Source organism: Polypterus senegalus, chromosome 3 (assembly GCF_016835505.1).
Source record: "Polypterus senegalus isolate Bchr_013 chromosome 3, ASM1683550v1, whole genome shotgun sequence".
In the NCBI taxonomy this organism is placed as follows: Eukaryota; Metazoa; Chordata; class Cladistia; order Polypteriformes; family Polypteridae; genus Polypterus; species Polypterus senegalus.
Genome location: NC_053156.1, coordinates 219,534,896 through 219,548,936, shown reverse-complemented (window position 1 = coordinate 219,548,936; position 14,041 = coordinate 219,534,896). Strand labels below are relative to the sequence as shown.

Here is a 14,041-nt window from a genome sequence, read left to right as displayed (position 1 = left end):
GACTCACTTATCACTAATTCTCCAAGTTCCCGTGTAGGTAGAAGGCTGAAATTTGGCAGGCTCATTCCTTACAGCTTACTTACAAAAGTTAAGCAGGTTTCATTTGAAATTCTACGCGTAGCGATCGACAAGCGTCCGCCATGTTGAACTTTCTTATTTATGGCCCCATCTTCACGAAATTTGGTAGGCGGCTTCCCTGCGCTAACCAAAACCGATGTACGTACTTATTTCGGTGGTATGACCCCATTGTCGGTCGCCATATTGAATTTTCCAACGTCACCAATTTTCAAACTTCCCACGTAGGTAGAAGGCTGACCCCATCTTCACGAAATTTGGTAGGTGGCTTCCCAGTGCTAGCCACAACCGATGAACGTACTTATTTCGGTGGTATGATGCCATTGTCGGCCGCCATATTGAATTTTCCATACGTCACTAATTCTCCAACTTCCCGTGTAGGTAGAAGGCTGAAATATGGCAGGCCCATTCCTTACAGCTTACTTACAAAAGGTAAGCAGGTTTCATTTCGAAATTCTACGTGTAATGGTCATAACGGTCAACAACGTCCGCCATATTGAACTTTCTTATTCATGGCCCCATCTTCACGAAATTTGGTGGCGGCTTCCTCGCTAACCAAAACCGATGTCGATACTTATTTGGTGGTATGATGCCATTGTCGGCCGCCATATTGAATTTTCCAAACGTCACTAATTCTCCAACTGCCCGTGTAGGCAGAAGGCTGAAATTTGGCAGGCTCATTCCTTACAGCTTACTTACAACAATTAAGCAGGTTTCATTTCGAAATTGTCCGCGTAACGGTCATAACGGTCAACAACGTCTGCTATGTTGAACTTCTTATTTACGGCCCCATCTTCACGAAATTTGGTAGGTGGCTTCCCTTAGCTAACCGAAACCAATGTACGTGCTTATTTAGGTGGTATGATGCCACTGTCAGCCGCCATATTGAATTTTCCAACATCACTAATTCTCCAACTTCCCGTATAGGTAGAAGGCTGAAATTTGCAAGGCTCATTCCTTACAGCTTACTTACACAAGTTAAGCAGGTTTCATTTTGAAATTCTACGCGTAATGGTCATAACGGTCAACAACGTCCATCATGTTGAACTTTCTTATTTATGGCCCCATCTTCTCGAAATTTGGTAGGCGGCTTCCCTCCACTAACTGAAACCAATGTACGTACTTATTTCGGTAGTATGATGCCACTGTCGGCCGCCATATTGAACTTTTCAACAGTCTTTGTTACTTATGGGCCCATCTTCAAGAAATTCTATCGATCAAAGAACTGTCACTTACCGAGTGGTTTCCATGCCTGGAGATACCACCTACCTTTTCAATTCTCTTTGTTACATATTGCGCGGCCATATCAGGCTCACTCTTGATATCCGGAGGAACATTCTGTCTTATGTATTGAATGACTGGGACAGGTTCAAGGTGTGGACTGATGACGGTACTGGAGATAATTATACTACACAGGAGCACTAGAAGAGTGAAATGCTTAAGCCCTTCACCTATGGTTCTGCATGTGAGTTGATGGCTGACGCTGAATTGTTTGGTTGTCGCTTTCAAGTGTACCGAAATGGCCAAATATTTTACACCTTTCGAACAAACCGCCAATGCCTCTTAAACATCTTAGATTCACAGGTGACGATTTCAGTAGTGGACACTTTGATGTTTATGAATGTTTAAACTCTCAAAAGCTGGATGTGATTTTATCGATGAAACCGGTCGTGTGCTTACAACGCTTGACAGATGCCAAATGTCACTTCAACACAACAAATCCTGCAAATACTGTCGTAATTGAAACAAACCATGAAACTCAAACCGATTATGACAGCAGCAATCCAAGCTGTGAGATTTCAGACAAGATTACTGTTCACATGGCCAGTAAGCTCAGCGCACAGCTTGGTCATGTTACAACCGGAGGGCCGAACTGACAACATGGTATACAAAGAGATCCTTAACAAATAATTATTGGCATATTGTCCCACAGTTTAAAAAGGTTTAATTTTCTTCTTAATAAAAATTTGAATGCAGTACTTCACCGCTGCGAAGCACGGGTATTTTGCTAGTATTATATATAAAAGAGGATACCCCCAGGTGTAAAAAGGGGGAGACATGAAGGGTTGCATTACTGCCACATTTGTTTTCTTTTGCCTCCTAAGTCCTGCAACCTTCTTTATTCAAGTGTAATAAAATGTATCGAAAACCATTGCTGCTATATATATATATATATATATATATATACACATACAGTATATATATATATATATATAGTCATAATTGTTAATATTTGCAAATTTTAAAATAGTCATAGAGTGAGAAAACAATATAATACATACAATAACAAAAAAATACCTACAATACCTATGAAATAATACAAAGAGTGCACAAAATGTATTTCTATCTAATTGGGGCTCATCAGGTTGAACACACCTTGCGGGGATGGAACCTCAGATGTCAGCACCTTTGGCAGATGTTGTGCCACTGCAGCTGGATCACTTACTTGACAGGGTGAAGAATGGAGTATTACATCAATGGGTCTGATTGCAATCTGATTATTTGGATGATTACCTACCAGGTAATGCTGATGGTTGATCGTTGAGGGTGTGGTGGATGTTTGCCGACTGGCTGACCAACCACAAGCATTACCTGGTAGGTAACCACCCAAATAATCAGACTTCAATCAGACCTATGGATATACATATATTAAAAAGAGAAAAAATTCAGTGAGTGGCAGTTCTCTGGGTGAAAATGCCTTGTTGATGCAAGAGGTCAGAGGAGAATGGCCAGACTGGTTTGAACTGATGGAAGTCCAAGAGCAACTCAAATAACCACATGTTACAACCAAGGTATGCAGAAGAGCATCTCTGAATGCACAACACAATGATCCTTGAAGTAGATGGGCTATAGCAGCACAACACCACACCGGGTGCTACTCTTGTCAGCTAAGAATAGGCAACTGAGGCTACAATTTGCACAGGCTCATGAAAATTGGACAATAGGAGAATGTAAAAAGTTGCCTGGTCTGATGAGTTTTGACTTCTGCTGTGACATTCAGATGGTAGGGTCAGAAATATGGCGTCAACAACATGTAAGCATGGATCCATTCCATATTACATTGTATTAATGGTTTAGGCTGGTTGTGCTGGTGTAATGGTGTGGGAGATATTTTCTTGGCTCACTTTGGGCCCCTTAGTTACTAACTGATCATAGTTTAAATGCTACAGTCTACCTGAGTGTTGTTGCTGACCATGTCCATCTCTTTATAACCACAGTGTACCCATCTCCAGATGACCATTTCCAGCAGGAAAACATGCCTTGTCACAAAACTCAAATCATCTCAAACTGGTTTCTTGAAGATGACAATGACTTGATTGTTCTCAAATGGCCTGCACAGTCACCAGATCTCAATCCAGTATAGTACCCTTGGGATGTGGTGGAACAGGAGATTTGCGTCATGGATGTGCAGCTGACAAATGTGCAGCAACTGTGTGATTTTTTTCACGTTAATGTGGAGAAAAATCCCTGTGGAATGCCCAATGTTGAATCTATGAAATCTATGAATTGAAGAATTATGGCAGTTCTGAAGGCAAAATGGTATTGAACCTGGTACTAGCAAGGTGTACCTAGGAAAGTGGCTGATGAGTGTATTATATATATACCTGTATATGCTTTTCAGTGAGTATCACTTTACCATTTTAGTTATATAAATTAAGTAAATGTGGAACGTATATTCACGATAGCTATACATTTTGACAGAAGTAAATATACAGAATAAAGTAAATCATAGAAGTGCCCTTATTAGTTGCATTATGTATCTTTAATAACTTTGAAGATGCCACTTTTGATGGATCATGGAGCTAATATTAAAAAAGATAAAGTTTGTTTAAATAAAATGTAATAGAAAGGTACAGACTCCAACTGAATACAAGTACTGCATTAAATAATATCAACTACTGTGTAAATTTAAAGTTACTCTGATAATTTCTCTGACTAATACACACAGCAACATGGGAGTTTATACTTAGATTGTTTCAGCTTGTTTGTTCTTATGTTTCTTGTCTCTCCCATTTAGCCTCAGGAAACTTCACATTTTTTTGGCTTTTCACAGAAGCTTATAATGTTAGCCTTTAAACCAGAACTAGTTTTACTTACTGTCAGGCAAGGTGAGAACTCGCTCTCCCAAACTCTTAAAGTAAGGATGCCTGAGTGCAGCATCTGCAGAAATCCGACTTTTGGCTTCGTACTGTAAAATGAACAAATAAAAAGTTGAAAACATAAGAACTTATAATGTGCTTTTTTGCAGTGTACTCTAATGTTAGCTGGCAAACAGATTCTGAAAACTCAAAAGAATACAGAATGAATTGAGACAGTTACAGTCACCCACCTATCGTAGTGTAGACATATTCAAGCACATTTAAAAGGCTCTCAAAGAAAAACTACAGAGGTGCAACAAGAAAGTTCTAACTTTTATTTTCACCTGTTAGGTAAGTTTGAGTTGGAGACTAGTATGGCAGGTAGACCAGATTCTTGGTACAAAGGGCTGTCAGGCTTTGTACTTTAAAGATTTGTATATCCTCTAGTAGTTGCTATACAGCATAGCACACTGAATACTTTTTGCTAATTTTATGAAATTCAGTTTCAAAGAGCTTTATGTTCCATATAACAATTGTTAATACTTGTGATAGCTTCAAGGAGGTAAATGAAAATCCCTGTTCTGTGATGCCTGTTGAGTTTTCATCTACTTCCTGTACCTGCAGGTCTTCAGGTTCTCCTGTCTCCAGAGCCAGTAGTGCCAGGAAAGATTCAAAGCCGTATAACTATACCCTGATTAGTGCATTAAGGAATGGATGGGTCAATATATTGTAAAATAAATTAATGCAGCACAAAGAAGATGAGCTTATATATATATATATATATATATATATATATATATATATATATATATATATATATATACACAGTATATATATATATAGGGAATTATGGATAATGGAGTTTTCATCCACAGCCCTGCTGGATACCACAGGGGCCACTGGAAGGCGCTGCAGGGTGGAGCAATGAGTATTTTGCATACAACCCGAAAGTGCATCCTAGTCACATGGACAAAGAGAATGACGTGCTTCCGGGTTGAAGAAGAGGAGTTTTCATCTGACCCAGAAGTGCTAGGAAGTCACATGGACTGTGGATTCGGAAGCACTTCCGGGTCACGAACTATAAAAGGATTGTGGGAGATCCCAGACGTTGAGCTGAGCTGGGTGGCAGGGTGGCAATGCATCTGGGAGTGGAGGATTGTTTTTTGTATTGTGGTTTATGAGTATTGTGGAGAGGAGGGTGCTTTGGGCACTTTATTGTCCTAATAAAAATTATTGGACTTTTACCTGGTGTCTGGCGTCTGATCTGAGGGTTCAAGGGGATGACAGCGCCCCCTATCTGTCACAATATATATATATATATGTATATATATATATATATAGTGGCTGGGGCTGCTTCACAGCCGGGACACCCAGGAGGACCGTAGGAGGGCTTGCGCCAGGGGGCGCCACAATGCCTTGTGAGCCCTGGACCTCAGCACTTCTGCCACACCCCGAAGCGTTGGGGGGAATAGCAGCAGGAACACCCGGAGTGCTTCCGGGTGCGCAGCCGCCACTTCTGCCACACCTGGGAGTGCCGGTGGAAGATTGCCGGGAAGCACCTGGAGCTCGTCCGGGTGTGGATAAAAGGGGCCGACTCCCTCTGTTCGTTGGCAGAAGTCGGGAGGTCGAGAGATGAGGTCTTGGAGGAGGCAAGGAGGTGACCTGAAGAGAGAGAAAGCAGTGTGGTATTGGCCTGGACTTTTGGGGACTTGTAGGGGTTTGCGTTGCACTAGTATGTATAATAAATGTGTGTTGGGCGTTAGAAAACGTGCCCGCCTGTCTGTTTCTGGGTCAGCTTCCACAATATACAGGTAAAATTCTGCTACAACGAATATCTTTACAACAAAATTTTCATTACAACGACAGCTTATATGACACGAGTCTATAGAAATCTCATTACTACGAAGTACATTCAGTAGATACTTTCATTACAACGAAGTACACAAAAGACCTTGAAATGCCTGAATGAATCATCTGCAGAGCAGTTAGTTCTGTGGCCATAGCTCAGTTGTGCACAACGATCCCCAAACAAAAACACTGTAATTTTTTTTTCTTTCTTCGAACTTTCCTCGTACTGTTTTTTATTTTTTTTTTTAGCCTTTTTTGTTTCCTGTGGTTTTCAGGGATACCTTTTGCTTATTGCTCGTCAACATTTGAAAAACATCCATTGGAATTTAACTCATTGTCACCATTCCTATAGAAACGGCAGACACGAAAAAACGATAACATTTCATATTAGAAAAAAAATTTTTTTTTGCAGCTCTCGATTGCGACAAAAAGAAAAAAGAAGTTGCCAATGAATTTGGAATTTCACCATCGACGCTGTCACTGACTTTCAAACAGCAAAAAAAAGAAGAAAAATCTCGGGCTGCAAACATATGTGAACTGCTGTATTTGAAGACGTTGAAAAAGCAGTTTTTATGTGGTTCAGTGATGCTCGTTCAAGAAACATTCCTATTAATGTGACACTCAATCAAGAAAAGGGGAGGTTTGTAAACTCTCTTGGGACCTCCTACAACTAGACAGTGCGTCCCGAAGTGCAATCTCCGCGTCTGTACGGGGCAATAGCAGGCTCTTAGCTATGCTGCATCTTTCCGCCAAAATAAACAGAAAAGATCTTGATGGGTGATGCAAGGTTAGGATAGGAGCACGTACATTGTAAATGCAGATAACAGGATTACTTGGTCAATGACCTGGCCACGACGCTGCCTGACTGCTGTGTCTGTGTATAGCAGAGTGTCAGATCATGTTACAATAAATAACTGTGTTGTTCCTGTTTCAAGCTGAATAAGGCTAGTTTTTTGCTAAAGTACTGAGACTAAGCCTCGTGTTTTGGGTGCATGACAGGGACTTATAGTACGACCTTGATCTTTTATGATTTGCTTCTGTGGTGCTTCACTGAACCGCTGTGAGCATACTATTGTCCTGCCCCAGCAACGGACAAACAATCTTCCACAGGTGCTGCAATCGCACTTCAGGACTCACTTCAGCGTGTCGTTCCCGTTGGGTGGGGAGTGGGGGAGATCCCAAACGTGTTCAGAAACCTCACAATATGAAGAAGAAAAGGATGATTCAGCTTCTGATTGATAACTGTGCTGCACACAACATGCTTCCACATTTAGATAATGTTTGCGTTGAATTCCTCCCACCCAATTGCACAGCAGTGCTACAGCCATTGGATTTGGGCATCATTCACACCCTGAAAGTGTATTATGGCAAGGAAATGCTGAGAAAAATTCTCGTCAGCAGTACTTGTAGGCAGGAGGAGATTAAAATTAATGCGAAATAAGCTATTGAAATGATTGCAAATGCCTGGACACAAGTTAAAGAAAGCACTATAGTAACAAATACAGAATCTCATTACAACAAAATTTTCGTTACACCTAAATATTTTTTAGGTTCCTGGGAGTTCGTTGTAATGGAATTTTTCACGCTGACCAGGATTTATGTAGCAGAAGAATCTGGAAATTGGCGTACGCACAAATTTATGCATCTGGGTTTTTTGTGCATACGCACATTTCCACTTTTGTCCTTGTTTTACTGTGAATTCTACGCACGGCATTATGCATGAGGCTCTTGATGGGAGCAAGATAGAGTCTGTAGAATAACCTAGAATGCTACAGAAATATTATGGAAGGAAAAAATGTAATTTTGCACTCTCTGAATGTATATGAAAGGGATAGAGTTGCGGAGATTCTGTTATAGCCTGTTAAAAATTTAGTTTTTCTTTAATGATTCTTTTGACACAGTTTGATAATAGATTTGTGCAGTATTGGATTTTCTGAGTTACTTTATTCAGTCAATAACGGTACAATTTTTAACTTTTGGTCTCGTCCGATGCGAGAGATGGACGTCTGAAGTGGAGCTCCGCTAGCAGTGGTGCTATTTTTCATATTATTTGCTTATTATTCTGAGATACCCTGTATTTATTCAACCCGAGAGGGACTGCTACAGTATATGTAAGCACATATAATCATGGCCAGCAAGAAGGGGGGTTCGAAAGAATCGAAAACTAAAGCTACATCCAAGCTGCATCAGCAAGCCCAGTTCAAGATACGGCCTATCAGAGACAGACCTGGATCAGATGGGCGAAAGCACAGACTCCTCGGGACCACGGTCCGCTACATCGTCGCCGGCTGAGATCGAAAAGGGGAGCGAAGGTGCGATCGTGAGTGCAGATGTGGATAGCTCGCCGATTGGAGAAGATTACCTGAAACTGGAAAGGGCCGGGATGTCCGCGGCTTCAGTTACGCAATTACGCGGACTGGAGCAGCGGGACACCGGCTTCAGCAAAGTCTGCTGCTTCATCTACGGTACAAGAAGGCACAATTGAGCTATCTGAACTGAAAGTGTTGCTCGCTGAGCTCACGCAAGATATAAAGAAAAGCGAGAAGGCTAATGAGAAAGCAACGGCAAAGGCACTTGAGAGACTGAAACAGGAATTGAAACAGGAGATGAAACAGGCCAATGAATGGCTGCGACAGGAATTCCAACAGGCAAATGAAAGGCTGCGTCAAGAGGTACAACTTGAACTTCGACAGGTGCTGGGTAAAATTGAAGAGCGCATTCAGAAAAACTCGGTTAAACTGAGCACGCTTGCTGATCAATTGGAGCATCTTAAGGAGACATTCACGAATCGGATCGAAATGGCGAACATTAGCTGCCAGTGCCGAGGAAAGAGCAGTAAATGTCAGTTCCGAATGTAAAAAACTCGGAGAAAAACTTGGAGACAGACTGGCTGCTTTAGAAGATGGGAGTAGAAGGTATAATGTCAGAATTGAAGGTCTGCCGAGAGAAATTCTGCAGCTGAACTTTTTTCTAAAATAATCGGGGGCGACTTTAAAGCAGAATCTGAGATAGCAGCGGCTTACAGCACGGATCAAACACCGTCAGACCCCGACCAAGATCTTTTATAGTTCGTTTTGAACGATTATCATTTAAGCTAGAGGTGATGGCACTCCTCAGAAACAAGGAAGATATTATATATGAAAATAACCACATTCGTATCTTCCCTGACTTCTCTCCAGCAACAGCTATTAAACGCAGCCTTCTATAATATTAAACAGCGCTACGGCAAGCCAGTGTCAAATACAGCCTCCTGTATCCGCAAAACTGAAAGTGGAATGGCAGGTCATTTCTATGTCTTCGCTAGCAAGGAAGAAGCAGAAAATGAATTAAGAAAGCTGATCCCGGACTATTCTGATACATAATTGTGAGTCATGGCGGTAAATGATAAAGCTAGGATTAATAATCTACTGTCTGATCTATTTGTTTTAAAATACGGGTTTTTATCAGCATATATTCTCATATATTCTTATTATTACTTAGTATTACTAGGCTATATGTTTATGTTTTATTGTGCTTAATTACTTTTCCTCCTTTTTTTTTTTTTCTTTTTCTTTTCTAATTATTTCATGTGTACCCTAAATGAGACTGTTCAATATCATACCCTTGGTTTACTGTTATTGCTATTACTGCATTAAGACTTGTTATGCTTATTTTGGACACATCTTTAACACCATCACCTGGGTTTATTATCTGGGGTATCATCTTAATGCACTAAAATTGCTGAAGATTATATATATATATATATTAAGTGCAAAATTCTTTTTTTTTTTTTTCCTCTTTTAAAGACTATATTGGTAACAGATATCTCTATCTTTTAACCTAAAGCCCACTGCATGGGGGCTTGATGTGCTTTGGACGTGCTCTGTCTCTGGGTATGTCAGAGGACTGGGACTGCGTGAAGTGGGTTTTAGCCTCACTTGGGGAGGCAAAAAGGGAGGGTGGGGGATTAAGGAAGGAAGAGAAAGAGAGCAGGCTTGATCTATACCTAATCTATCATCTCAATCTTTATAATTATAACTATCAACGTAATAATAAGCTGCATGGCAACAACTCTTGGGGAATAGGAAATTAAGACCTAAACTATTTCACTTCCAGTTAAGACTATAAAATGACATCAAAAACTCAGAATCAGTGTCTCCATGTTGGGACAGTTAACTAAGCTGGAATGTTAAAGGCCTGAATCACGAATTAAAGAGAAAGAAAGTACTTTCTCACCTAACAGGTCTAAATGCTAAAATAGTATTTTTACAGGAAACCCACTTACTAAGTAAGGATCAGTTCCGCTGCAAAAGACTGGACTGGCCAAATGTTCCATTCTAGTTTTACAAAGAAAACTAGAGGGTGGGAATTCTCATACATAGACCAGTACCATTTGTAGCATCAGATGTAGTATTGGATCCTGAAGGGAGATATGTAATGGTCATGGGAGACTTATCTAACTGTAAAATGATTTTGATAAATGTTTATGCACCTAATGTTGATGATAAGGAATTTATACAAAATTTATTTGCATCCATTCCCAATCTGAACACTCATAAACTTATAATGGCTGCGGACTTTAATTGTGTTTTAAATCCACTTTTAGATAAGACTTCCTCCACAGGGGAACGCAACTAACACCGCAAAGATAATTACAAAGTTTATAACTGATCACAACTTATCAGATCCCTGGAGGTTTTAAACCCAAATTCAAGAACATATTCTTTCTACTCACCAGTACATCATTGCTACTCAAGGATTGATTACTTTTTTATAGATAATAACTTCTTGCCTAAGATTAAATCTTGTAAATACGATGCTATTGTTATTTCGGACCATGCTCCTATGATCTTGGAGCTGAAATTACTAAGCCCCATACACTCACCCCAGATGGCCTCAACCGCTTCTATTAGCTGACGAGAATTGTACTGAATTTATATCCAAACAAATCAAATTCTTTCTAGAGACAAATACATCCCCTGAGATCTCTGCAGGAATACTCTGGGAAACTCTTAAGGCCTTCTTAAGAGGACAGATTATCTCATATCTTTCCCACAGAAATAAATCCGCAAGAAAGTAGCAGAGATAAAAAGCGAAATTACTAAAATAGATGAAGAACATGCCAGACTACCAAGCGAGACTCTACATAAGAGGAGGCAGGCTCTACATTCAGAATTAAACCTCTTGACAACTAAAGAAACTGAACAACTAATTTACAAATCCAGACATCATTATTATGAACATGGAGAGAAAGCTAATAAGCTTTTAGCGCAACAAATTCACAAGCAAGATGTGCATAACGCAATCTCGTAATCACTAACACGAACGGAGATAAAATCATCGAACACAAAAATATAATGTACACTTTTAGAGACTACTATAAATCCCTATATACTACTGAGTTTAAAGAAGACAATATACAATCTAATGCATTTCTGGATACATTACAGATACCACAAATTGACGCTTTTAGTGTGGAGGAACTTGATAAACCTCTGCATTATCAGAATTACTGGATGCTATAAAGTCACTCCAAGGTGGAAAAGCAGCAGGCCCTGACGGCTACCCTGCAGAGTTTTACAAGAAATTCTCCGCTCAGCTAGCCCCCCTCCTATTAGCAACATTTACAGAAGCCAGAGATAACCAATCTCTTCCACAAACCTTTCGCCAAGCACTAATCACTGTCTTTCCAAAACAAAATAAGGACTTATTACAATGTGCATCATACAGACCAATTTCACTTCTGAATAACGACGTTAAAATACTCTCTAAAATCATAGCTAGAAGGATGGAGAAAGTGCTCCCTCGTAATATCACAAGACCAAACTGGATTTATTAGGGGCCGACACTTATCTTCAAATCTTCGACGCCTGTTTAATGTAATATACTCACCAACTAAATCAAACACCCCAGAAATATTATTATCATTGGATGCAGAAAAGCATTGACATGATTGAATGGAAATACCTTTTTACTATTTTGGAGAAGTTTGGGTTTGGCCCGAACATTTGTGCATGGATTAAATTACTGTATACTAACCCAGAAGCTTCAGTTTGCATCAATAACATTTGCTCAGACTACTTTAAACTAGAACGTGGCACAAGACAAGGATGCCCTTTGTCACCACTGCTGTTTGCATTGCCATTGAACCACTGGCAATACATTGTCGAAATACTGATCAGATAAAGGGGATTAGCAGAGAAGGACTGGAACAGAAAATCTCATTATATGCAGATGACATGGTACTGTATATATCGACCCAGAAAATTCTGTGCCTGCAGTCTTAGCAGCACTCACAGAATTTCAAAAGCTCTCTGGTCTCAGAATTAATCTGAATAAAAGTGTACTCTTTCCAGTGAATTCTCAAGCATATAATATTAGATTAGACACCCTACCTTTTATCATTGCAGAACATTTTAAATACCTGGGTAAACATCACAAGTAAACATAAAGCTCTTTATCAACAAAATTTCGTGTCTGCATGGAAAAAATTAAACAAGACTTGCATAGATGGTCAACCCTTCATCTCACACTAGCTGGAAGAATTAACACTGTTAAGATGAATATTCTTCCTAAGCTCCTTTTTATTTCAAAACATACCAATATACATTAATAAATCATTCAAATTAGATTCAACAATAACCTCATTTATTTGGAATTCAAAACATCCACGCATCAAAAGAGCGACCCTACAAAGACAAAAGGCAGAAGGCGGCATGGCTCTACCTAACTTCCAGTTTTATTACTGGGCAAATATACAGTATAAGAACCTGGACACAAATAGAAGAACATACACAGGCATGGACCGCAATAGAAGTAAAATCCTGCAGTACTTCTTTGTATTCCTTGCTCTGTGCTCCAATAAACACACGCTATCGGCAATACACTAATAACCCAATTGTGCTCCACTCACTTAGAATCTGGAACCAATGTAGAAAGCATTTTAAGACGGAGAAGCTTCTTCTGTGGCACCCTGCAAGAGAACCACCTCTTTCAACCTTCACAAACATATGCAGTTTTAATATCTGGAAAAATTTGGAATTAACTTGCTTAGAGATCTTTATATAGACAACGTCTTTGCATCCTATGAACAATTACATTCCAAATTTAACATTCCAGCTACACATTTCTTTCACTATCTTCAAATCAGGAACTTTGTTAAACAGAACCTTCCAGATTTTCCTCATCTTGCTCCCTCATCCACGCTGGAAAAATATTGCTCAATTTCAAGGAGTTAGACTCCATCTCTACAATATATAAAATCATTTTACAATCCCTTCCTTTCAAAGATCCAAGAGGACACTGGGAAAAGATCTCTCAATTAATATATCAGAAAAGGAGTGGAAAGTAGCAATGCAGAGAATTCACTCGAGCTCCATATGCGCAAAGCATACAATTATACAATTCAAAATTATATATCACATCTGTCTCGACTAAAACTCTCCAAAATGTTTCCAGGGCATGATCCAACCTGCGAACGTTGCAACCAAGCCCCAGCCTCACTGGGTCACATGTTCTGGGCCTGCACCAAATTAACATTATTCTGGACAAAAATTTTAATTACCTCTCAGACAGCCTTGGACTGACAATCCCTCCTAACCCATTAACAGCTGTGTTTGGGGTTCTTCCAGAGGGGCTTAAAGTGGAGAAAGACAAACAAATTGTGATTGCATTCACTACACTGTTGGCATGCAGACTTATTCTGATAAACTGGAAGAACCCAAACTCTCCTTTTTTAAGTCAGTGGAAAACTGATGTGTTATATTATTTGAAATTGGAAAAATCAAATACTCAGTTAGAGGATCTGTACAGACTTTTTTCAAAACATGGCAGGATCTAATCAGTAATATTTTAAAATAAGTTTATAAAGCACAGAGAATTTATTAATTTAGGTATTTTACAAGCCTTAAATTTTACACGCGTTTGGCTTGCTCTCTCTCTCAGGGTGGGGATCGATCTGTTCTTAATAATTTTTTTTTGTAAAAACTTGATTGCTATGTATGGATTGTAATAAAATTAATAAAAATAAAAAAATAAATAAATAAAAATAACGGTACAAT

At 39.5% G+C, this 14,041-nt stretch overlaps 1 protein-coding gene across 3 annotated transcripts in view; it reads right to left on the bottom strand.

The window, feature by feature from the left end:
* cdk18 (cyclin dependent kinase 18) overlaps positions 1-14,041 on the bottom strand; it is a 324,367-nt gene that overhangs the window by 7,207 nt on the left and 303,119 nt on the right. For all 3 annotated transcript variants that reach the window (XM_039748505.1, XM_039748503.1, XM_039748504.1), the window contains one exon: positions 4,174-4,264. In XM_039748505.1, the coding sequence (XP_039604439.1) occupies positions 4,174-4,264 (91 nt within the window). The remainder of the gene's footprint in view (positions 1-4,173; positions 4,265-14,041) is intronic.